Source organism: Periophthalmus magnuspinnatus, chromosome 16 (assembly GCF_009829125.3).
Source record: "Periophthalmus magnuspinnatus isolate fPerMag1 chromosome 16, fPerMag1.2.pri, whole genome shotgun sequence".
Classification (NCBI taxonomy): Eukaryota; Metazoa; Chordata; class Actinopteri; order Gobiiformes; family Gobiidae; genus Periophthalmus; species Periophthalmus magnuspinnatus.
In genome coordinates, this window is record NC_047141.1 from 23,352,941 (window position 1) to 23,378,833 (window position 25,893).

General features: G+C 37.3%; 1 protein-coding gene across 2 annotated transcripts in view; it reads right to left on the reverse strand.

Annotated features, from left to right (window-relative positions):
* The window catches only part of col14a1a (collagen, type XIV, alpha 1a), a 79,991-nt gene extending 54,692 nt beyond the window's left edge, over positions 1 to 25,299 (reverse strand). For both annotated transcript variants that reach the window (XM_055227798.1, XM_055227797.1), the window contains exons 1-5: positions 24,989 to 25,299; positions 23,188 to 23,303; positions 14,865 to 14,978; positions 11,261 to 11,404; positions 10,902 to 10,991 (exon numbers count right to left, since the gene is read on the reverse strand). In XM_055227798.1, the coding sequence (XP_055083773.1) occupies positions 10,902 to 10,991; positions 11,261 to 11,404; positions 14,865 to 14,978; positions 23,188 to 23,281 (442 nt within the window). In that variant the 5' untranslated portion in view covers positions 23,282 to 23,303; positions 24,989 to 25,299. The remainder of the gene's footprint in view (positions 1 to 10,901; positions 10,992 to 11,260; positions 11,405 to 14,864; positions 14,979 to 23,187; positions 23,304 to 24,988) is intronic.
* Between the last annotated feature and the right edge of the window lie 594 nt (positions 25,300 to 25,893).

The following is a 25,893-nucleotide window of genomic DNA, read 5'->3' on the forward strand; positions in this document are numbered from 1 at the left end:
CATTCATTAAGAGCATAACACATTGGTCATGGTCATGGATGTTATTGCTTTGCTAAAAAAGGTCTACAGCATTGACTTTAAACCTTCATGGAGATGCCACCAGGCCAAGTTATAGTGGACAGGTGACCACACAAACAATGGAGTCTAATGTCACACTGTGGAACATTACACATTGCAATAGTATGACAAGAAGGTGTAGTGCAAATGACAGGTGTTTGTTTGTTATCTGTGGTGTTATCTGCGCATTTCTTGATAACCATCAGTAATTGACATTGCTGTGACTACATATTATAAAGCAAATGAACATACCATATACGTACAAGTGTTTTGTTTTTTTAATTGGACTTTTAAGTGAATTCAGTGGTCCATTAGTGGATGAAAAAGCCTTGGGTCCATTAGCACTTTAGAGTTTAGACAATGTCGAGAACATCATAATGAAAAAAGTACTTGTTGTAAATTGTTTTTACATCCAAACTCCAGATCACGTCTCTCTTTCTCACACACACATTTGTCTTAGTTAAAAAAGTGCTTATCAGCCCAAGATGACATCGAAAAGTGAAGAGCCATTTAAGTCATAAATCCTTATTCACAACAACTACTAATCAACAAAGCTCAACATACTGACAGACTGCTGACTACAGGAGTTGAGCTGCTTTGAATTACTTTAAAATTATTACGATAAAACATAAAGACAAATGTGCCCTCCTGATATAAAATAAAGTAGACAAGTGTAAAATGGGGCTGAATGATTTTGCAAAAATTCAAATTTTGATTTTTATGAGAAGTATTCTGATAGATTTGAAAATTATGTTTTAAAAATAAAATTCAAAGCACAGTGCAAGTTGTATTTGCAGTGTGCTCTGAATCTTATCCTTCAATCATAAAAGAGCAATAATACAAGAGAGAAGACTGAAGTACTGCATCTGTGCAAACAAACACAAGATTGAAGGTCATTCTCATACAAGTTTGTAGGCTACAGGGTTAGCAGGTATTGAACAAACACAAGATATTTTGTTTGTTTTTAAATTGCAGCCTTTGTGAATTTCTAACTGCCACAATTCAATTTGAAGTCAATCGTGATGTATCTTCCGGCCATATAGTAACATTCAGGGATTGTATTCTTTATACTTTTCAAGCCACTTTGTCAGTCTTTTTGGGAAAACTCTGTCCAAATGAAAAACCTAACAGCAGCACTGAAAGGCTAAAAGAGAACAGGAGCACTTTGTGTCTTATTGTAGTTGAATATTTCAGAGAGAGGGAGGGAGAGAGAAAGAGAAAAGATGAAGAGCGAAAAAGCAAAACAAACCAGCATGACCACCACCTTTAAAAATCTCACAGGTGAAGATTTCAAACAGGGACCCAGCATAGAAAAGGTTCCTTCAAAAGGACGAAAATAGACAAACAGAGGGTTACAGGGGGGCTATTGAGCGACAGTCACTCAGAGGGTACCAGCATTTACAGTGTACATGAAGCTGCTTTGAGGGTAAAAATGTATAGTGAAAACCATTAAAAAGATGGGAAACAATCTAATAATAAAAAAAGAAACATTTTCAAAAAATATTTCTATCAAATGATCAATTATATCTTTAGTGCTGTTTTGAAGGTATGCAAAATGCTACAAAAAGAGCTGATTAAAACTTATTGTGGTTTTACAGTCATTTCATATTTACCTGATGCTTAAACAAAGAATACATTTAAAGACATGTTTTCTGTTTGATTGGAAAAAAATATCTCTGGCTTATCATTATCAGGATATCCCATAAAAATGTCAAGATCTTCATATTAGTCAATATTGTCTGACGCCCACTCCTACTGTCAATATAACCTATGTCTAGTGAGCTCTGCGGAGACAAACACTGAGCAATCTGACACAGAGCTGGGGCGATAGAGCAGAGGGAAAACCAGTGGCAGAGATTGTAAACAAAAGATTAGAGGATCAGTAATTGCAGCTAATTACAGCTCACTGACAAATACTGGCGAAGTTAATGACTGATGGAAAGGCCCAGAATCACACTGGTATTTAGAAACCACACACACTATAACACCAAATAATAATTGACAAGCTTTCAAATTCAATTTTTATGTTACCAATCGACCACTGTTTTGGAAAATGATCCGTGGACTGCAAAAAATAAATAAATTAGCTTCCCATTCACTCACAAATTTGGCTGCCTGAAATACAACCAATGCACTAAAACATGCCAAAATTCTAGTCTATCAAACATCTATCAACACTTATGATGTTTATTGTACATTTTGTGTTTTATCTGTCACTTTATAGCACATTTTAAATTTAAATATCGACGTGGAAACATAAGGCACTGGCTGAACTGCTGGTGAACCTGATTTGCATAGAGGCACGGGATCAGAAAAGACATTGCCATTCGCAGACCTATTTAGATGTGAACACACAATTGGCCGCGCCCCAACCCTAATTGGCAGGAGTGCGCCTGATTCGACAGACTGTCCACCTGGTGCCGGCGAGTGAGCAGCCACATTTTACAACCCACAACCCACAGTGCAATCTGCTGTGCTGTGGGAAAAGCTACCAGACAATTGAATTAACTGTGGGAGCAAAGAATGGTTATTAGAAGGAACCAGCCACAAAGGAATCCACTGTTCAACGGCTGTAGGTTTGAGCTTGAAGAAAGAAACCCATTGACAACAGCTGTGCAATGAATATTTAATTGTGGTTGTGATTATTACATCAATAAATTGCATAAATTGGTCATATTTTTTATACAACGCTTTTTCACTTTCAATACACTCAAAGCACTTTTCATCAAGGAACCAGTCACCCATTCACACACACATTCATACACCAGTGTACGCAGACACTGGGGGTGAAGTGAGTTAAATGTCTTTCCCAAGGACACAATGACAGCATTCATCTGTGGGAGCTGGAATCGCACTGCCAACCTGTGGGTCAATGGATCTGACCGCTCAACCAGTAATGCTTATGTTGAGAAGGGGAGTCGCCAACCTTCAGATCAGTGGAAAAACAACTCTACCAACTGAGCTACTGTTGTTTATTTGTGTAATTGAAAAAGACAGTTAAAAACAAAATGTATATTAAAGCTACTAAAATAGATTCTCATTTAAACATTTGGATAGTGGAAAAAAAAAAAATTACTATAAAATCTGACTATTCCTGAATAGTTTTAGAATGATCTGGATCTATATTTTGAAGAAGTATAAGAACACAGAGTAATATTAAAAAAAATAGTATGTAGTATTTTGTGTTTTAAGAGTTCTATTGTCTAAATGCCACCATTAATTATAAATTAATTGAATATCATATTTAAGGAATTTGAATGAAATGTAAGATTTATTTGCAGATTTACTTTTTGCTGTATATACATTTCTAAACCTCTTAATCAAATTATAATGTATTAATTCATTATGTTTTTTTCTATAACTTTCTAGAACATAACTTTCTATAACAGCCCAATCACTGACAAAAGCACAACACTAAACTGGCCTGTGAGCTATTCACACAGTTCAAGTATTGGTTATTGATGGTAAACGCACACAAATAGAGCGTGGCAGGACACAAAGCCAATGTGGTACTCTAAAGGAAGAAAAATTCATTACGGAAACTCAGCACAACACTGAGAACTCTACTGCCAAGAAACACACAATTGTATAGATCCACAGTGTCAATACTGGACTTTTTGAAGAATAAAGAACTGATACAATACAATAAACCCAACCCAAAACATGCACAACCGGTAAAATCCTCCAGCTAAAACAGACCAAAACAATCTCAAGATCAAGACATGAGTCCTCGGGCACTGTGCTCTGGATGCTCCTGACAGGTTGCCCCTGCGGCATTGAAGGATGGGTCAAATGCAGAAGACAATAAAATATACTGCACCCTCTTAAACCATACACAGGAATTAGCTTTATCCACTTCCAACTTCCTCCATTTCAGCAAACGTTTATTGCACAGAAGTAATGCATTGTTCCATGTGTTGTTTGGTCCTGTTTCTCATTAACAGTGGCTTTGCCCAGTCTTGATTTATTGCTGACCTCTATTTAGCCGGAGATCAGACGGAGCGCTGTCGTTTCAATCTCTCTGGTTAAGTCTTATTTCCCTCGTTGCTGTGATTGTGTCCCTGCCTCTGGAGCGAAGTCAGTGACAGGCATTCAGATAGATGGGACCAGGCTAACACCCCCATACCCCTCTATTATTAACCTTTGTGTGAATCCACCTGCGCATGTGAATAGTTTTACAAAACCATTGTTCTATATCCCAAAATCAAAGTTAAGTCAAGTTATTAATGTTATTAACTTTGTTTTTTTTTTTATTTAAATTATTATTTTTTGTAATTGCTATTGAAAAACATTCTGAACTACTTTTAATTAAAAAAAAAAAAAATCCTAGATTTCTTATATAGGGGAAGCGTTTGTGTTTATGCTGAGTAAGTCCAGACATATTAACAGCATATAATCAGTTCACAAACTGAAAATTAATGTGAACTAACTATCTTTAATTGCTTAAAATCAATTAGTGTTTCAGACAATTTTTGGGTGTGCCACTGTCTGCAAGGATGAGGAAAGAACATTACCTCATGCATGTGTAAAACCATGTTTGTATAATTGTAAATTATTTCAAGTCTTTGTTTAGCTCTGCCTAAAGGAGACAAGTTGTTCCAAAATAAATATTATTGAAGGAATTAAGAAGGTGTATGCCAAAAGCAAACTTAAAAACATTTGCTTTGGTTTTCTGGGCTGTTTATTCATTCACAAGATGCTTTGATACACCTGTTGGTTGCTTAGAGTCAAGATTAATTTATGATCCACAAGCATCAAACCAGATCATATTTGTTTTGGATTGTCTTCTCAAACTCGCCATATTAATCGCATAGTATAAAGTCCTTTCAATAATGTCTTTCACTTAGGTTTATTTATTCTGACAGAGTAGATGCTGATCTTTGCGTCAGTTTCCGTTTCATGTGCACAGACCCAGTAATTACAGAGATATCAGCCATAAACCAGGCCAACACATCTGCAATCTGACAGTTAAACAGGAAATTCCACCATATCTGACCTGTCCTCCAGCACACCTTTAAACTACAGGGATTCAAGAATGTTTTTGTGAACCTATTGGATGTTTCACCTGCGGGCTTGTGTGTGTGTTTTTCTGTACAACTGAGCGAAGCGTGTCTCTAACTGGGACCTGTCGGTGATCTTTAATCCAAAACTTGCTCTGTTCCCCTTCACTGAACGCACACGGATACCAGGCAAGAGACAGTCATACGCTCAAAGCTCACATCTCAAATCACTTTCACAGTATTTTTGTCTTTACTTTTGGAACACACATTGGACTGCATACCTGCCCCTGTTTGCTCTGCTTTTCTCTTGGTCTATTTGTCCTTCTTTAATCCCATCTTGGCTCACACACCCACCTCTTACACTGCGGGGCTCCTCTCCAAATGCCAAAGTTAACTTAGTGTTTCTAGTTATTTTTAGCCAAATGTTGACTGTCTGGAGGTGTGGTTTTAAACTCAGCAACATTATCTGCATTATTCAAGCTTTTTTAACAACTTTGAACTACTCCCAGTCTTAATAATATATATAATAATATAATATAATAATGTATATGAGTAGCCAAAGAAGTTCAAATTGGGTTAAATACAATAGCTGCTGGCATTGATATTTGTTACAGCTGATGAAAGGCTAAAATGATTACAAGTTCAGTTTAGTTGAATGAAATATTGTGGAACATTCGAGTCAAAACAATAACATCACCACAGAGCCAAGCAAGTGGCAGACTTTCCATGTGAAAAGTTACATAGTGTACCTTTAAATAAGCAATTCTGTAATAAGTGCCACAAGAAGCTGCTGGCATTGGAACTTGTTGTAGCTGACGAAGGCTAAAATCATTACAAGTTTGCCGAATGTGTTGACTTCAAAAACACGGACTAGACTTTCCAGAAAACTCCCAGTATGTATAATGAGGAAATTATAACAAGGTTGAAGATTTAAACACAGCCTTTAAGAAAACTATGAAAAGAGATATTGATCATTATTGGTTAAAGTATCAATACAGCTAGATACAGATAGTAAATAAAATCATGAGTAGGCTTGTTGCATTGCTAGTTTGTCTACATTTTCAGTTAAACTTAGACTTGTTTTGTTGACAGATGTGCGCGTTCATTTGCTGAGGGTATGAGCCAGCGAAGAACATCCAGATAATGTATTGCAGTTAAACCAGTTATTATTAGCCACAGGAAATCATGTAAATATATGCAAAGCAGTGTTATGATTCGCCTGCTTTCCATAAATGATAAATTTGTATTTTTAAAGGTCTTCTTCTGGGGAATGAACAAGAACAGATTTAAATACTGGGATAAAGTCATTCATTTCACCAGTCTAACAGAGACGACTGTATTTTGAAAGTGGTTTATGCTGTAAAATGTATAGAAAGGATTCAGAGGACAGTGACAGTACTAAACCAAAACTATACTAATGCTTAAAGGTGCACTATGCAATTTTTTTCAGAGGACCCCCATCTGCTTGTCGCCACAGAGATGTTTATGTCTACCAGCTACCAGCTTAAATCTACCAGCTTAAATTGTAGTAATATTTTGTACACAACACACTGTATTTTAAGTTCATGCTAAAAGAGACGTTCAAAGCTCTACCTAATTTGGATGTGCACATAGACACACACAGTGCAATAAGTGGAACTAAAGCAGCAAATATGAGGGACAAGTGGAAGCTAATTATGCTAATTGACCTCTGCATTAGGAGTCCTTGCCCCTAATGGTCTAAATGTCATTAACACATTAGAGCCCTTATTAACCACAATTACACAATCAGTTCAGCCATGACACACACAGGGCGCCTCTACTTTAATAGAGGCCAAGGACGTGGTTTTGGCCAGACCCCATTCATGTCAAAAAGACCAATGTCCACTGCTCCTCTCAACTCACAGAGCTCACATTTACCGTGTGTGAGGAGCATACTTCTCCAAATGCACTCAAAGGAGAATTATTAAATATCTGGCTTGAGTCCAACACTAAACATTAAACAATATGTGTGATGGAAAGAGTGCTAAATGAGACAAGATGAATGCAGAGCTAATGTATGTCTGCAAGGTAGTTTGGATTCCAAGTCATTCCTCTACCACCTCACTTTTCATTTGTGGGATTACATTTCTGCTAAATGCCCCTCCACCTTCACCTAAGATTGTCTGTGGATGACATTTACCATCAGCTGCAAAACTAATCGCTGGCTTATGTTACTTTCAGAGCTATAACCAGTCCATCTCTCATGACTCTTACTTAAGTCCTGAAACTATCACGATACTTACATTTCAAAGTTGATACCCAAATTTCTAGACAATAAAACACAATATTCAACGCAAAATGACAGTTGTTCTAATAGAGGTCAAGGCCATTAAAGCAAGTCAGAAAAGGACTAGATTTGTCGTATTTATGTGATTTTGTCAATAGCAGTACTTCAAATTAGTATCTGGTTTTGATACTAGTTTTAGTTTCGATTAGTACTGATTTACAGTAAATGAGCTGTGGCTATAATCGGTTATTACAGGACATGTGCTCTGTGTTAATAACCCAAACTCTTGAAAACAGCAGGTAATTCTTGGGCAGCTAGAGGCAACATTGACAAAAAAAATTATAATGTGACTCTTTTGAAAGCAACAATCAGATTTTATTTTTGCAGTCGATTATAAATGTGCTAAAATGTCCCTGTAAAAGCCTTGGTTGAGGTTCAAGCACCACACAAATTTGAATGAACTGCATAACATGAAATACTAAAATATCAATTACTCTTTTTTGAAAGATAACTCTCTTTTAGTCTCTTTTCTTTTCCCTTTCATCTGGACTTTTTGCAGCTATGTTAGGGCTAGGGATAGGGTTTTCTTATTCAATACAGTCAATAGTCTGTCCAATAATCTTATGCCTATTTTCAAAACATATATATATATATATAAATTCTCAAATTGAAACATACTGCTATTGCCTTGTTACACGTCTTACATTGTACCAGCCGCAGCACATTTTTAAAAAGCAGGGATCACCAAGGTAACAAATGGACCCACACAAACACATAATGCGTTGAAATTCCAACCCAGCCCCAGCAGTGCTTCGATAAATGATTGTGATAGCATTGAGGGTTGGCCATAAATAGAGAAGAGCGCCTCTGCAGGTGTGTCTGAGAGCCCCTCCACAGGTGATGGATATCTGCGCTCAAAGTCAACAGAATCTCATTGGCCTCAAACTCAACTTTCACAGCTCGGTCCCAGGGGTCACAAGAACAGAGGGCTGAATCTGATACAGTCAACGCTCTGCTCATGGCTGATGAGCTAACACGCATTAAGGCAGTGGGATCTTGGCACTAGCGAAGATAGAAAAAAAATGCTGTTTATGCATTATTTAAACTACAAAACTTGCTACAACAACAGTATAACAGTAAGTCACAGACAGAATCAGTAGTGATATGATTTAAGGCTTTACTCATTTGAAACATGTCCCAAACCAGATTTTTTGTTTTGTTTTTTTAGAAGCACCCCAGTGACTCATTTCATCAAATAACTAATCACTAAGGAATGACAAGGGGCAGAAATTTGATTAAAATTGTCCATTCTAAGGAGAGACTATGCTCATACCTGATTAGCTCTTCCTGATACACATTAAGACTGTAGTAGTTGTAGTCTGATAGTGAATTTAACCACAAAATAAAACTACTCATTTGTTTAGCTTGACAAGGAGTACAAAACAATTAAACAATTGTTAAAGAGCTGTTCAAAATAATCTGAAAAGAAAGAAAAAGCCATAACAGATCAGTAGAAACCTGATAAAAAAAATCAATTCTCAATTCATTTGCTCTTCATTCCTCTTCCACATCAAAGAAGACTGGGGCTTTTATTAGAAGAATCCACTGCTGATTTCTCTATCTTAATGACCCGGGCTACAGAGGGACAGCCATCTGCTTCACTACTGCAGGCAACTGACCCACATTTGTAACAAATATAGTCCTGGACACACCTCGAGACCACACAAACATTCAGACGACCTCCACTGCAATATCACACAGCTGTCTAAATATCACCATTATGTGTGAGGAAATATTATTTAAGCTCAATGTCCAAAGTAAATATACAGCGGCTCCTGAAGAAAAAGCCTCCAGGAATTGTATTTCTTTGACAAGCCCTGCAAGATGACTGTCATTGTGATTTTGCATGGGATTAAATTGTTATGAACACAAACAGTTGACTATATTTACCTTCAAAAAAACATAAATGAACATCTCTATATGTTTTTGCCTTATCTCAGTGACAATATTTTGGCAATCCCTGTGTTGGTTGAGGTTCAGGTTCAGTACAAAAAGTGAATGGACGTTAAATGTAAACTTAGATTTATTTGCAGCTTTTTATGATAAGAAACCTAATCTAATTTTTTGCATTTCTCTAAAACTACACTCTACACCGGTGTACAACAGTGTGGAATCTAAAACCAGATGTACTGAAAATAAATGTAATTAAATCCATACTACAGGAGCCAACAAAGAAGAAAAGGTTAAGTTCTTAAATATCCCAGTCAGCAAATTCCTCTCATAGTTAAAAATTAATTTACAAAAGGATCGACTCATCTGAAAACGTTATAGTTTTTTCACACTGAAATTGTAATATGAAGTAACTAATCCCATTATCTCTTTTTCTTTAGTCAGAAAGATGATTACACAGACGATAAGTAAGATGTCCCAAAATGAAGATTTCAACTGATTCATTTTTAATGCCTTAGATTGTATTTTCAATTGCAGTTTTTAGGTTCATTTGACTACTCCCTTCATGTTCACCTCCAGCCAGTCCAGGCTAATGACAGCGTAACACCAGACAGACAATTAGCGTCCTTTCAAGCTCGACAAATGGTCTGTTTCGACTCAATGCGACCTCTGCTTATGTCCACAACATACACTTAAACAATCTGTAAATTACAAATTAGGAAGGAGCTATTTCCTGAAGGCAGTGTATGTACCAAGATTTGTCTTTTACAGCTGCGCTCTGTACTCCAAGGGTAACATTTTCAAACAAAGAACTGTATTAAGGATTCAACACACATATTTTAATAAGGCACACATTTCATCATGGTTAGTGAAAACACAAAGACTATTTCGAACGAATTTGAGTCTATTTGGCTGAAATGCAGTATAGGAAATGATTATAATCTCTGAAGTTGGCACAATCAAGGTCACCTCTGAGAGGCTCTCCAGTACCTACACACAGAGGGAACTCCGCCAAGTATTGACAATTAAGCTGGAAATGTCTCCACAAGGTTTGCAGATAGCGTTTAAATAAGCACATTATAGGTGCAGGTATAGTATATAGCATTTATTAATAGATTCCCTAATTAAAACCAACCTATAACAGTGGCTTTAACAAACATAAAACAGACTTCTAATCATTGCCATTAAAAATTCCTCTAAAGTCTGAACTCTTCCTGACAGAGAACTAGTTAAAGACCTTTTGATTAAAAAGCCCCAAGCTGATCATTGATGATTTGAACTGGTTGGGTCTCATTTGGATTAAAATTTGACTAATTGCACAGCCCTAACCACAGAATTCTTTCATTTGGACAACCCATGCCAATGTTCAAGATGGTTCCTATTGTAATTTCATTAACTTGATTCTGCCAGTAAACAGTCAACAGTGATTTTCTGTGTTTATGGACAATGTTTCAAAAGCTTGAAATGTGGAGCCATATTTCCACTATGACAAGATAGTTACTGGATTTGTGTGTTATTAATATAGTGCTACAGCTAGTAATTTTAAGCATCACTATGACAACAGACTAAGAATCACACTAACACATACCTATTTTATTATAAAGTACATAAATAATCAAGATTTATGGAAACAGAAATGGTCTTACTTCCTGAAATCTCATTGGCTTCATCAGGAGGCACCACTCCTTCTGTCAGCCTTTGGGGCTCGCTCTGGTCCCTGCCATCGTCCCTCTCCCCTGCAGATATAATAATAAACAAAACAAATTACAGTGTGTTTAATAGAACAAAATCATTACTAAATATAATCCTGTTCATAATGTAGATGAAAAATGAAATAAGAAAAACAACTGGGTTACATAAAGGAAATTGGAGTTGGGCAAATTATATAGCGGAGGAAAACTGCTTATTAGACAAAAAAAAATCATTTGAGGGAGCAGGAGAAAATTGAAACTGAAGATTATAGGAAATTGTAATTTAAAGATAACATTTAAGATTGGTGTCCGACCTTTATACGTGGCCTGTAGCGGTCTGCTGTGGAAGCTGCCGCTGACCGCAGTCACGCTCACGGTGTAATGGTTGGACGAGCTGTAGTCTGTTATTATAACCCGATGCTCTGCCTTAGGTACAGCAATCTCCCTCTGATGACCGTCTATGGCACAGACAGAGGAAAATGTTAGTTGTTTTATTCATTCTGCATGGTAAAAAACATACATATTTTTGTGAAACATCTATCTGCTTTTGAAAGGTATAATTTTCCTTTCACCTTATGTGAGATTTGGTTTGTGCATAGATTTGTTTACATATAGCTAATTTTCATTCATGGTCACGAACACCTATTTACACAGGCTTTCAAATGTCACCAGTAGAAGTAAAATAGTTTGTTACCCAATGAGGAACATAGGATTTGATTGTTTGATTGATTGATTACTTTTACTTCAGACATGACAGAATACATAATAAATAACAACATGAAATAAAAAAACTGAAAATACAGAATATAATACAAAGGTAAGTTCAAACAGAAGTAGGAACAAATTTAATCCTATCCCCAACTATTTTTCTTTTAATAAAGTATTGTTCTATGTACACACACACACAAGAACGACATGTAAACAGTTTTAAATTTTCCCTTACAAACCCAAAAACAAAAATGTGTTTAGGGATCTATATCCAATTTTCAACCATGAGTGAAAAACATGTATCAGAATTACACACTTCCATTCCAGTCTATTCTCTCAAGTGATGCTGAACCATGACAGAAGAACAATTGGCTGGGATAGTCGCAGACAGCTGTTTGTTGTGAACCAAATACAATTCAGGTAAAGGCCCTTTAAATTATTACAGTTTGATCTAGTCTAATTTAGCCTAGTAATAGCCCTGGATTAGACGTTAGGTTAAATAAACTCCACAAAACAATACAATAATGCCTGTTTTTAAGCTTCACATTTGTATGCTGTTTACTACTAGGTACAACTTATTTGCAGTGGGTTTAGCTCATAAATCACTGGCTGCAGGTCGAATGAAAGTGACTTTGACAGTTAGACTGGAGTGTGACCTCAAATAAACTGTAGCTTCACACAAATGTGGAGGCAGCGTGTGGCAGTGCCCTCTCCACAGCAGTTAATCCCAACAGGTCCAAGGGTCACATTATCAGCGCGTTTTAATCGTGACCCTGCATCAATCTGGCCCTCAATAAGGTGCGAGTGTGCGCCTCCTCAGCCTCCTGTCCCGCGATGAGTAATGACGCCAGCAGTGGTCAGATAAATCCTGCTCAAGGGTATGGCAGGTCAGATGAGGCAAGTGATGCATAGGCGTTCACACACTAAACTCTCAGAGCAAGTGGTTGTCAATTAGAGCAGCGCAATATGTCGCAATCAAATCAAAATCGCAATTTAAAGTGTTGCAATAGGCTAGATGGCTCACTGTATCTCAAAGCTAACAGTCAGTTTTATTAAAATCAGAAAACATAAAATAAACAACCCATTAAAATTCACATTCATTAAAATAAAGACAACCCATTATTTTAAAATATAGAATACTTCAGTTAATGGTGTTGTTTTAATATTTATTATGCCTCCAAATTAACATTAGTCTTAGCATTGGGACACAAACATCTCTCTCTAAACACAGAAATGTCCTCTGGTGAAGTATCCATTTTATCTGAGCAGTTTTTAACATGTTGTCATCAGCCTGAGGTTCTCTGTCCACTGCCTTATCTTGAAATATTTATTCATTTTAGCACGACTCATAGGCTGACCAGATTTTCAAAAATTAAAAACTGGGACACATAGCACATTAGGGTGGTTGGTAATAACAAACTTGTGAAAAGAGCGTGTAATTAAAAACATTATTAAGCACTTCTCAACTCCCCTGTGAATCAGTATATAACATAAGAGGCTTCTGTCACAAATGAGTGCACTTTTTGGCATTTTCTGTATTTTAACAAAAACATTTGACAATATATTACCCTTTTTACTGATGGCAGGGATCAAATGGGTCAAAAATAGGGACCCAATGGACATGTATAAAACTGGGACAACTCACTGGTTTAGGATAAATCTACTGGGACACAGGACATGGGGCTCAAAACTGGGACTGTCCGGGGTAAATAGGGATATCTGGTAACCCTAGTGACTCGGCAAAAAAACCCATAGATAAATTTGTGCAGTCACAATAAAATGATAAATGTAACGATCATTTTGGGGGTCAGTATTCATCGTGGATATTTTTTCTTGTTGTTTTTCTGTACTACAATAAGACTTGAGGGTTAAATAAATCTACTATGACTCATTACTACTAAAGTGTTACATTCTGCTATTCATTTTTTGCAGCTCATGTTTTTTTTAACAATATTGTTCATTTTGAAAAGATTTTACTGGGATTATCCGGGTTTTTGTGTCAATGGCATACAGTTTCAATTCTCATTTGAAAACAGAAAATGTAATATTTTTTTCTAAAACCACACAGCCCTCCTCTATTTTCAATAAAACTGATATTAGAATAAACAGAGCAGGATCTGAAGTAGCGCACATTTTACAGGTCACGCAACAACTCTACAGGACTTTGAGAAATCACTTTAAATTAAATTATACAGAGAAAATAAACTTTGCCAATCCATTGTTATTTGTTTATGCGTTTGTTTATATGGATACAGAGAATCAGCAGTGCCTTAGAGCAGAAAGTTGTCTTCTTCCATTTATCATTACAAACCATTACATCAAATGAAAGTGGCATTGCAGTAGTTTTGCAAAGCTTAGTTTCTAGCACACAACAGACAAAATCTACATTGTATATCTATTTAAGTCAGTGAGTCTTAAAGTGCGCTATGTAACTTTTATGGTGTGGGGCTTGTCACCTGCTTATCTCCACGGCGATGTTAATGCATTGCCTGGAATGTTCAACAATACTAAACATACCAGGCAGATTTTCCCTCAGAAAATTACAAAGTGTACCTTGAAGGCACAATCACACTTCAAAAGCATATATTTGCACTCTGTGTCCTAGAATTTCTTTAGTTTTCAAGTAAATGTGCAGAAGAAAAGTAATCATTTATACTTTTATTTTTTTGTAAATTAAATATTTGAAGCTATTTTGTTACACATTTTCCAGCGTCGGCAAAAACAGAATCTCCATGGTGGTGGTTTGCAGCGCACAATAGATCGGAGGTTTTAAATCCAAGTGTTTTTGCCCTGAACTAGGAGAATGGTTATCATGGCACAATGCACACTGGAACAATGAAATGATTAAGCCGTTATGTAAGAGTCTTTAAATGTAACTACAGGGGACATAAAGCTGTCCCTGTCTGAACCTCATCAGGCTGCAGCAGGTGCTATCAGACTGTCATTGTAAAGTGCTGACAGGGTCTGTGTGAGCAGAAATAACAGCGCCTTCTCTCAAAACTTGGCTGAAAGGCTGTGCAAATGTAGAGTCCACATCTCTCACTGTGTAATCCCTTCATGGCACTTTGATAAGAAGAAAATTACATTATCCATTTCTGACAGTCGCACACAACCTGATCCATGTGCTCCTTTAGTCATGTCTGAAAATATACTAATCCTGGTGCGGGAGCAAGTCTGTGTACTGTATGTGCTACAATGGGATCATGTTACCTGAAGTGCTGTAGGTGAACAGGTAGCTGTCAAAGTCTCCTTTAGGCTCCTTCCATGTGACAAGTAGTTTGTTTGGGCTGAGAACTTTGAACTTTAGCCGCCTCGGGGCTGGAGCTGAAAATGAGAAGAATTGTATATTTAAGATCTGAACAATACAAGCATAAACAATACGAACATAAAGCACAAAGAATGGTTGTTGTTTTTAAAAGTCAATGCCTCCACAACTATAACATTTATTTTAAGAACTCACTCCGCTAACTTTTAAATGAAATAATAATAAAAATAAATAAAAATCTAAAGTAGTTTAAGATGAAATAGCATGTCCTGGAATGTGAATATTTAGAATAGTTCCAATATGAAATGTTAATGATTAGGTACAATGTAAGTAGATTAATTTACTATGTACTAGCTCTGGGTTTCTCATCCTGTAAAGAGCATAAGGCAACAACCACTACATGAATAACTAGCTATTTACAAAAGATATTTAATCAAGGTAATGGTGAGGTAAATAATTCATTAACAGTATCATAACTTCAATAAAGTATTTTTTGTGGCAGCTCCTGCAACTTGGAGGATTGGGTAATGCCAAAAAGAAAAAAAAAGAAAAAATATTTTACTTTTTCCAACTTTAGTCCAATTATACAAATTTGGAGACAAGCAATTAGCTATGACCCTGAAATGAAAATGACAGAAAAAAAATGCAGAATTTAGTGAAGAAACAAATTGGTGAAAATTCTTAGTCAAGGTGAGCAGAATGCAGCACAGCAAGGGACATGACCTCACTTTGAAGTTATTTCAGCTTTGCTTTGAATGTGAGGGTTTAAGGCATCATAGAAGTGATGTGTATTCTATCTAAACAATATCTCAGATAAATGAATGGTCCACAATAGTCCTGCAGGCTGAGGTCTGTAATAAAGCCGGACTGTTGTGGTTAAAAATGGTGACAGGAGCCATTGCCAGAGTGTATGTGTGCTAGCTCCAACAAATACACTTAGAGGAACATCTTTTAAAACGGGGAGGCGGTAAAAGAAGGTCAAAACTAGACTGCACCAAACTGCACAGAAAGAACAGCTGCACTCAAGTAAACAAGCAGTGTAAAAACAAGAGAGCAGTGTCAAAAGTAGATGTAAAGGACCCAAAAGGAACACGCAATCTCGTATCTACATCTATGATCAATGGAAAAAGTTAGTCTTGAATATTCAACTCAAAATAAATATATTCCAAATCATTCTGATACAACTTGTCACCAATGTTCCCTCGACTTTGGTCATGGTATGATCTCACTGGTAAGTGAACCACAAAATATTAAAAGACTTAGGTAAAAATCACTTGGGTCTTAAATTGTCAAACATTTTTTTCATGTCAGATAATGCCCTCTGACATTGCAACTTACCATTTTTTTACATTTTAACTTTTTTTTCAAATGCTCAAAATGCATAGGCCAATGAAGAATAATTACACCGCACAATAAGAATCTATGAATAATTTAAGCTAGCTGAGTAGCCGGGTAGATTATTACGCTCATATCATTTAATATGTGCTTGATAGTAGGTGAATGAAGTTGGCAGACAGGATACCAATAACAGGCTGAAAATTGCCTTGAATACAGTGATCTTTGCTTTGCATGTCAATGAAGTCACTCCACCACACACACCACTCTGATTTATCATTTAAAATTAACAGCAATGTGACCCTCTCCCCCTCAGTGATGTCAAAGTCAACAAGTGGGAGTCTATTCAGTATTAGACAGCAACAATGATTAATGGATAAGGACTAAACAATAGCCATCAGAAGGCTTTGATGTCTGTAATAGCTCATCTTTCACATAAGGTCTGCTGAAAAAAGGTAATCCACAGTGTCACATTATAAAGCAATTTTCCTCTTTCTATTGTAGTCTAAAAATATTCAGATCATTATAGTCAAGGACAATACAAATCACTCTAAGCAAGCTGCAAGTTGTCCATGATAAATAATGGATTGTGTGCAGTTGTGTGAACTCCCTGAAAAGTACTGTGTTTTCATGAATTGCAATTGCCTTTGGATTTGCAATTAAAGTTTTATGATCAGGATTCACTGTACATATTTTAAACATATACAGGGACCAGTGTTATCCCTGTACTAAAATTTCAAACTCAATTTTGTTACTAATATAGCGAACAGGCTCAATACTTAATAGTGATTACGATAGCACAATGAAAATAGAAAAGGCTCTTTTTTTAAACAATACAAAATAATTACTGATCAGACTGAGAAGAGCTTTCTACTATTCAGGAAATCAAATGTTGCCCTACTTGTATGATTTATTTTTAGTATCTATACTTGTTTGAATGAGTACCTAGTTTCAATACAAGTTTTCAATAGGTATCAATACTTTTGACAGACCTACTAACTACTAATTCAATAATAGATATTTTCTTCACCATTTTTTACCTAAATAATGACATGCCTTCCTAAATTGACAATTGTGACCATTCAAATAGCTATTTGGATTTGAATGTGATTAATATGGCAGCCCCACTCCAAACCAGTATAAACCAGTATATCATTCATTTATAAAAGTTATGGAGTCGACAAACCCATCAGCTCCTGTCTGCAGCTTCTTGCCAGAGGCTAAACCCAAGCTCTTTGGCTCAGCCTCGGTGACTAGTGCTTAGCAACAGCAACCGGGGTAAATACTGTGGATGGAGTCAGTGAATCTTAATGAAAATATTGCAAACCCATCAATCTGTTCAAAGCCATGTCAATGTCGTGTGCAGCCTAAATGAGTGCTGATCTGGGGTACGAGGCGAGTAATCTCCTCCTCTGTCAGTATCAGCAGAGCTGAAGATGTCAGCACATTACAAACTGGAAATATATGGATTAGAACAACAGAGCAAGACCAGAAAAGACGTGTTTGAGAGTAAAGCTGCTGCTGGACAGTTACAGCAAATTCTTTCTTTATAATCCTTTGCTAGACCTCAACATTGTCTCTTATTTAATACTTTTGGGTTTTATTGCACTATATTATACACTGTTCCACAAGTACAAGATTATGATTTAGCTAAATATTCATAACATCTACAACTAAGTACCTTATAAACCTGAAACCTTTTTGTACAACAGACTTTCTGTGTGGAATTTGCATGTTCTACTCATGTCTGAATTTCTACTCAGATTTCCCCCATTAAACTAAATCATGCATGATAAGCTAATTCTCTAGCTAGATACTCCTCACCAAGATCTGGAAAAGCGTTCTTTGCGCTGCGGTTGCCCACTGCTCGTAATAGGCTGCCCAAGGAGGGGCAAAATGCAGAGAACAAATTTGTGGAGCTGTAGTTGACTTAAGGACATTTTGGTCGACATAAAAGAGGCCTTGTGTATTGATTAATTGACTAAAAGAGGGAAAAGCCAGGCACCAGAAGAGCTCAGATATATTTTGAATCTCTATGATCTGACCATCTATCTGAGCAAAACTGTACTAAAAGACCACAGGTCCAAAAACATCAATTTAGACAGATAAGCACTAGTAAACTATTTATGTAAAAAGGCAGACTCATTATTTGACTAATTGACAAAAGGCCTACAGCCCTACAAATTCTTCCTGAGTTGGCTTGTTCCTTGCCTAAATACTACATACAGCAGCTGCACTTGGGGTGACAGCACTCGGCATTAGCATCACTGGTAGAGCGGTCAGATCCATTGACAGACATACTGTTGTTGTGTCCTTGGGCAAGACACTTAACCCACCTCACCCCCAGTATCTGTGTATACTGGTGTGTGAATGGGTAAGTGATTCTGATGTAAAGTGCTTTGAGTGCCTCGAAAGTGGAAAAGCCCTATATAGAAATGTGACCATTTGCCATTTACAAAAATACTTCATAAAAAGTCAAGCTCGGACATGTAGGGCTATATCGATAAAGCAGCATGAATTTCTCTCTCTCTCCTGAAGACAGACAGATTTGACACACTGTTGTGACTTTCTTCAACACTGTATGACCTTACTTTTCCCGTCTTTCTCCCATAATCTCTTGTCACTCCATTTCTTCCTCATCCACACTTTCACTCCTTTAACCTTTAATTCCTTGTTTTCCACCTTTTCGCTTTGGATTAGCCCAGTGTAGTGAGTTTCTTTGGGTGACAGTGGATTGTTTCTAAGTTGTCACCACCAGATAACTACTGTACATACACAGAGTGTATGTGTGTGTGTTATGGTTTTGGATCCACGCAACTTCCTTTTGATGTGGCGTAGTGGGTTTCAGTGCTTCCACATCAACACTGAAGACTGAGTTGGTGCTTAACCCAAATCCACTGTGCCTTTTTTATCTCCTCAGCTGCTCACACGCTCCAGCTCTGTGCCTTATCCCGGGCTTTAAACTGTCTCCTTCCTTCTTTCATCCTCCATCCCTCCCTTCACTTACTCCTATCCGTAGTGGCTTAATGTCATTCTCCTCTTTTCACTGCTTACCTGTGTAGCACTTATCTCTCCTCTGCTTTGAGTGTACGCAAGTATGAAGTCTCCAAAGAGTGACTGAACACTTAGAGACTGCAGGATGAGCCCAGTTCATGTGTGAAAAAAAAAGACATGACATTCTGCATGGCTGCTAGAGGAGTTCATAAAATCACTGTAAATGTAGGTGCAATTAGCCTGGGTGAAAAAGACCCAGAAACCTAGAAAAGGATTAGAGGCAGTGGGTCATGTTTTCAAAGAAGATATATACAAGTATTATATATAAAAATATCTTATTATTGCCTAAGAAAATACTCTACCTTTCAAATATAACAAGATCTAAATTAGGACTACACAGTTGCAATGCTAACAAGTATGTGGACAAAATGTGGATTAAATTAACTCTAAACACAAAATATCAGAACTGCAAAGGAAATCCAGGTGCCACCTTAGGGAAAACATTTTGAGAACAATTGACCAATTGCTCATAAAAATAACATTTTAATCTACACTGAAACAAAACAAGGTAATTCCTCATGTGTTCAAGAGCCGCATTATTCACTAACTGTAGTATAAAAAATAACTAGCTCCAAATGTATGCTAGGCTAGCACTTTTTCCCTCCATGCAAGGTTTTATAGGCCTAATTATCATCATGCAGTTAATTAATCACCCTAATCAAACTAAATTTAATTCAAGCATGCAGCAGAAGCTAGTTAGATAACTCGCTGAAATGAATGAAATGTGAAATACTTAAAATATTTACCTCTGTTTTGGTCTCAAAGAACATTGTATTGTGCTTACCTCTCGCCTTTAGTGCCCTCTAGAGACTGGGTATGCAACACTCAAATATTTAATGTAGCCTTTACTATTACTACTATATATCTCAGACAGACTGACTGACCAAATACAATCTCTTAAAAAAACGTATCATTGCTCTCATCCTTCTGTAATGTTTACTTTCATGATGCTTTGTTTACATTGTGCTGCCAAAGCAAATGGGGAAAGGTAATTGAATAAGACTGACAAGGTGCCCACCTGTCAACAGCTTTGACGCAGCACTGTCAGAGGTTTGGGTCATTTAGAGTTATTTTAAGGTGAAACAGGTTGTTCTATCTCAATCTTTGTTTATGGTTAAAACATTTCCCATCATTACCTCTCTTGTCTTTATTACATTACTGACCAGCTCACTAATACAAATGCAAACTGAAAATGGGTTCTGGAGCACATAGCCTGGTGTGATGTGTTCTAGAGCACGTATTGACCCAGCTGTCGACCAATCAGCAAAATCAATCACCATAATTAACTATGCACACAGTTAATTCACATAGGATTAACCGCATCGTCATCTCTGCACTCTGCTAACTTGTTCAGGGAAACTGGGAACTCAATGCTCAGGTAACTGTGAATAATAAAAGTCCACTTTATTTGCAAAACTTGCACTAGTTTGATTAAAACTTTGGCAAATGTCCACACTCAGAAATAATGCCTCCTCTATTCTCAATGAATGCGGCTTTGAAAACAGCATCAAAAGCTGCAGGTCGGGCTGGCTCCTCTGAGAGCATGGACTAAATTTACATTTTCTTATTCGGTACTTTTCGATGTTAGGACAAAAGGAAAGAGGGAAAAGTCAGTACTTCTGCTTAAGAATAAATGCACTATTACACACATTACTACAGACGAAACCATCTCAAAATTAGACAATGGTTAACAATGTTTACAAAAAAAAACAAGTAAGCAATCTCGACGATATAGCAAAAAATGCATATCACAATCTTCTTGGAGCTAGATTGCAATTTTGATTATATATGTGTAAAGCCATCTGTTATCTATCAAAGTTTACACTTCACTGTGATTGGTTGAATCCAGCTGTCACTCACAGCCTTACATCGGCAAACCAATAGCAGGGGGAGTGTGTAGAAAGTCTGTGCTAGAGCAGACAGATGAGAAATAGTGAATCAATATCGTCAAAATAACAGACTGTCACAGGGATGGGATCACGATTCAGATTTTAATCATCATATCTATCAGCCTTATCCAAATATATGAGATACAGATACTACGAAACAGGTAGGCTGATAATTAAAGCTAGCTAGTGTGAGAAATGTGCAATGATGCTTTATGTGAGAAGTTTGTTGTTGTTGTTGTTGAATTGGCTCACTTTCCAGTAGTGGAGGTCCTTATCAGCATGCAGTTGTGTTGTGTGCACAAACATCCTCCATGGGCAGAGCACAAAGTAATCTCCAATCCCTCTGAGCAGATGTTGCAGCTTAAAGGGGCAGCGCAAGCTAAATTAACGGCTATCACATGGTCCTTATTGAGGCGACTTCACAGCCCACAACTCCCAAGTGTCTGTGAGGGCCCCCCCTCCTGCTCCTCGGCTTTGGGATCTGATTTATGCCTTTGTCTCACCTACAGCTTCTATTTGACTAATATGAAAAGCATACCTATAGAACTGCAAATAAGTTGGAATAAAATGAAAAGAAAGGAATACCTGGAACAGAACTAAAATGTGGGTGAAAAGGTATGTGACTAAATACTGTGGAGGAGTCAAATAAAACCTTTTTTCATTTTGGAACATTTAGTCAACTTTTTATTGAGAAGTTTGCACTGTCGGCATGGAGTGTGAACTTAAAGTGAAGTGAAATTGAACAATGGACACAATGCCAAATGCCAAATTGTCTACTGAAATGTATAACTTTAAGGTTATATTTATACAATTATATAGGCTACATATAGACCTTATTGTCCCCATATGGAAACTTCTCCTCTGCATTTGATAGAGGCAGCGTTGTGGTCTGTATATATAGGAAGATTGAGCATGTTTTTGGTGTTGTAAATAATATTTATAACCAAAATCAAATTTAAAACATTCACCACTCCACAGATGCAACCTGTAACTTGGCCTCTGATGTCACCTGCTTGTCCTTTTTGAAATAGACAACTTGCCATTCGAAACATTTCAGACAAAGCACTAAAATGTCCAGGGAGTGGTAAACCTCCCTCATAAATGTTACATTGTGCACCTTTAAATTTGAACAATTCTAATCTTAAGATAAGTTCTACAATACTCATATTCACTGGTCGCTTCAGTGAACCCATTGTATTTTATTCAACCTTTATAGACCAGTAAATTGATGAGTGTGGCTAAGTGCGCTGTTAGTGGGCGTGATGTTCCTATAATTTGGAAAGATTAGCCAAGTTTATAACAACAAACCAACACAACGACTCATGATTCCACCCAGAAACTCTACAACTCTTCAGTCTGATTGGTGCCACATAGAACTTCAAATTGTTTCCACTTTTCCCCTCAAAAATATGGCTATCAATTCAATTTCATAAGGTTCTTCATACATAATATATTTTCATCAAAAAAACTAAGCAAAAGTCCTAATATCCAAAGTTAAAAGTAAAATTTATTGCAGTCACTCAGACCCCTCCAGAAACCTGAAAACAGCAGCAGACCTTTAGGAGGGGCCCAGTTTGATTAAATGAGGTTTGCCGAAGTGAGGCGATATATATTGTGCGGCACATTGCCCTGCAAATCATCCCAGCTTGAAGCACGTCTGTACAACGCATTTATTAAAACTCCTCTGAAGCGTGGCAGCATCGGCAGAAGACTGAGAGAGCTGGTATGCTGCTGGGGCGAAAAGGTACCAATATGATCCAAAGTATGAAATGATCTGATTGGACAAGACCAGGATATCCAACAGAGAGAAGAAATTTGGAAACACGGCTCAGGTGAGGAATGAGAGAAGGGCATTGGATATGGAGAAGGTCATAGAGGTGAGGCTCGAGGCTGTGCAAAGGAGGAGAGCGGAGAAACAGATGGGAAGACATCGGATGGCCGGGTATTTGAGAGAGGCAGGACAAAAGAGCCTCCTCCTTAAAATACTCACCCTGCTCCTGTGCATTCAAGGGGGAAAGGGGAACCAGGGCTTGTAGCAGCAGAGGGGCCCAAAAACACCATCTGATCCTTCCGACTGACAACATCCTCACACGCAGCAGTCTAGACCTGGACATATGAAAGATATTATCAATGAAAACAAAGACGGTAAGGTTTATTTGTAGAACACAGTTTGTACACAACGTAATTTCAAGTAGTTTACATAATAAGAAGAGTGGGTTACACATGGGCTATATACAATAAACAATGCAACATATCAATATACCTAAATATAACTAGTTTAAAAATACAAAAATGTATATATTTTCAGGGTTATGAATAAACCAATAGTAAAAATATTGAAATTAGTTAATCATTTGAAGCAGTAGCAATACTATAATGCTAGAACAAAATTGGACATTTCCTGACTATTTTTACAATGGTTGTTATAAAACCACATGGTAATATTAAAGGGCCAGCTGTATATATATTGTTAGTAAAGTTGGTTTCAGATATCAAGCCTTCTCCTTACACATCATAATTGAGTTTTTTATTTTTTTATTTTAGTGACAACACCAATAAGTTAGAGACTGTGGCTGAAAGCTCTATAAGCCCTGATCTGGAGTCAGTTGTTCTGTTTAATATCCAATTTGATACAATTACACAGCAGCAGCCCTACAGTCTAGACTGACCACAGAGCAGCGGTTAGGGATCACGCCTACACAAATGGGGAAACAGTGGACCACTTTGTCTTGAGAAGAAGAACAGAATTTCACAGAAGAGCTGCGAAGGATGGACAAGAGACAGATGCAGAGATTGACAGACCTGACAAGAAAGAGAGAGGACGTAACCAGAGTGTAGAGATTAGGTCAAACTGGACTGCTGCTTATCGCTTCAAACCTCTTAAGATTGACTCCTTTTACTAAAAACGTCTGCTTCTCCATTAGCAGTCTACATGCCCACTTTATCAGTTTTCTCCAGGGATATGAGATATAAAAATGTCTCAGACTTGTTGCATACCATGTAAAATGAGCAATATTTAGCCCAAAACGAAATGGGCACATAATACCACATTTTATAGCAATGTAACATTTAATATTTAAACTCAAAAAACATATAAATGTTTAGTTTCTCTACATTGTGTATAGCAGTGTTTCTCAACCAGGTGTATGGGGGCCTCTGGGGGAACATGAGCACTTACCACGAGGTACTTAGAATGAAGGAAAGAAGGTAAAATTGAATAGTAATTGAATTTTTAAAGTTCTTTGTAGAATATTTTACACTCTCGAGAACGTGTTTGTGTAGCCTATCAATATAATTCAAAAAGAAAATATACAGATCATAGTACTCAAGGTAGTACTCAGTGAGACAAAGCACTTCAGACAAAGTAGGTTGGGACACATTCTAGTCTTTGCTCTCTTCTTGTTGATATCATTGAGGCCATTTAGAGCCATATTATACGCAAATTGGCCCATTGGATTTTTTTGGTCTAATTTCACTGTTCACTCAGTCCAGAGGGCAACTTAGAGCAAACTACCAGTTAATGAAAAACATTTACAAGCGTGTCTCCCCTATACTCTTATGCTTATGATGAACCAATGACAAATGGGCCTACATAGTCCCAGCTGTAATTTACAATTTTAGTTGTAAAAATAATATTCATCAAACATAACAGTTGATTTTATTAAGAGTAATCTAAATTCAAAGCTTAGGTTAAAATGATCTAGGATATATTAATCAATTAAAGTCTCCTGGCGCACACCTGAGCACTTATCTTTATAGTAAAAAAGAAAGAATGAAATACGTTTCCAAACCTGTTCAAACATCAGTTCCGCGCGTGCTTTTATTCCCAGTGTAAATCTTCAATAAACCAAACGCTGCTTCTGCCGCTGCTCCTGCTCCCCTCTCTCTTCTCCTCCGTCTGTCTCCTCTTTCTTCTCACTCTTGTCCGGATACAATTCGGTCGGTCCGGAGTGGGTGTTTCTCGGCTCGTTATTCAGCCATTCCTCCCTCCAGCCATTCCTCCCTTGTCCCAACCCTTTTCTCCGCGCATCAGAGCAGAGAATGGAGAGTACAGGCTGTAGTGGCCGTGAGCGATACACCACCAACCTGTGCGCTTCAACTTGCTCGCTCGGGTTTCTTTACTCAGACCATGTGCTGCGGTGGATAAAGAGTCGTTGGTTTTCCTCGTGCGTCTCCGCGCGCTCTGGGCAGGTGCACGATCTCGTATCCATCCACGCTGAGGATTGGATGTGAGAGACACGATGACGCAGGGTTCTCTATAAAGGAAAGTTTTTACTCAAACACACCGACATTTATAACCACGTTGAAATGGCTGCAATAAGATGCTTTGCTACTCTTTTGATATTAAGTTTGGATTTGGGTGTGTGCGTTTTCATGTAGCCTGGTGGTCAGAGGGGGTCGATGGCGCTGATTGGCAGCCTTGCGTTCATCAGTCAACTCTGGCTATTTACTTATCGCCACAGAGTGTGAAATTAATAAATAATTCATGAAATTGTAAAGCGATTTTGAGGATTTGGGAAAGGTGCTGCAGCTTATAGACCTGTTATTAAGATATTATTAGCCTATATAAACTCATTTACATTAAAACAAAACAAAACAATAGACACAGTAATAGCCTACATCAGGGGTGTCAAACACATTTTCACCAAGGGCCACATCAGCAAAATGGCTGCCGTCAATGGGCCAGATGTAAAAT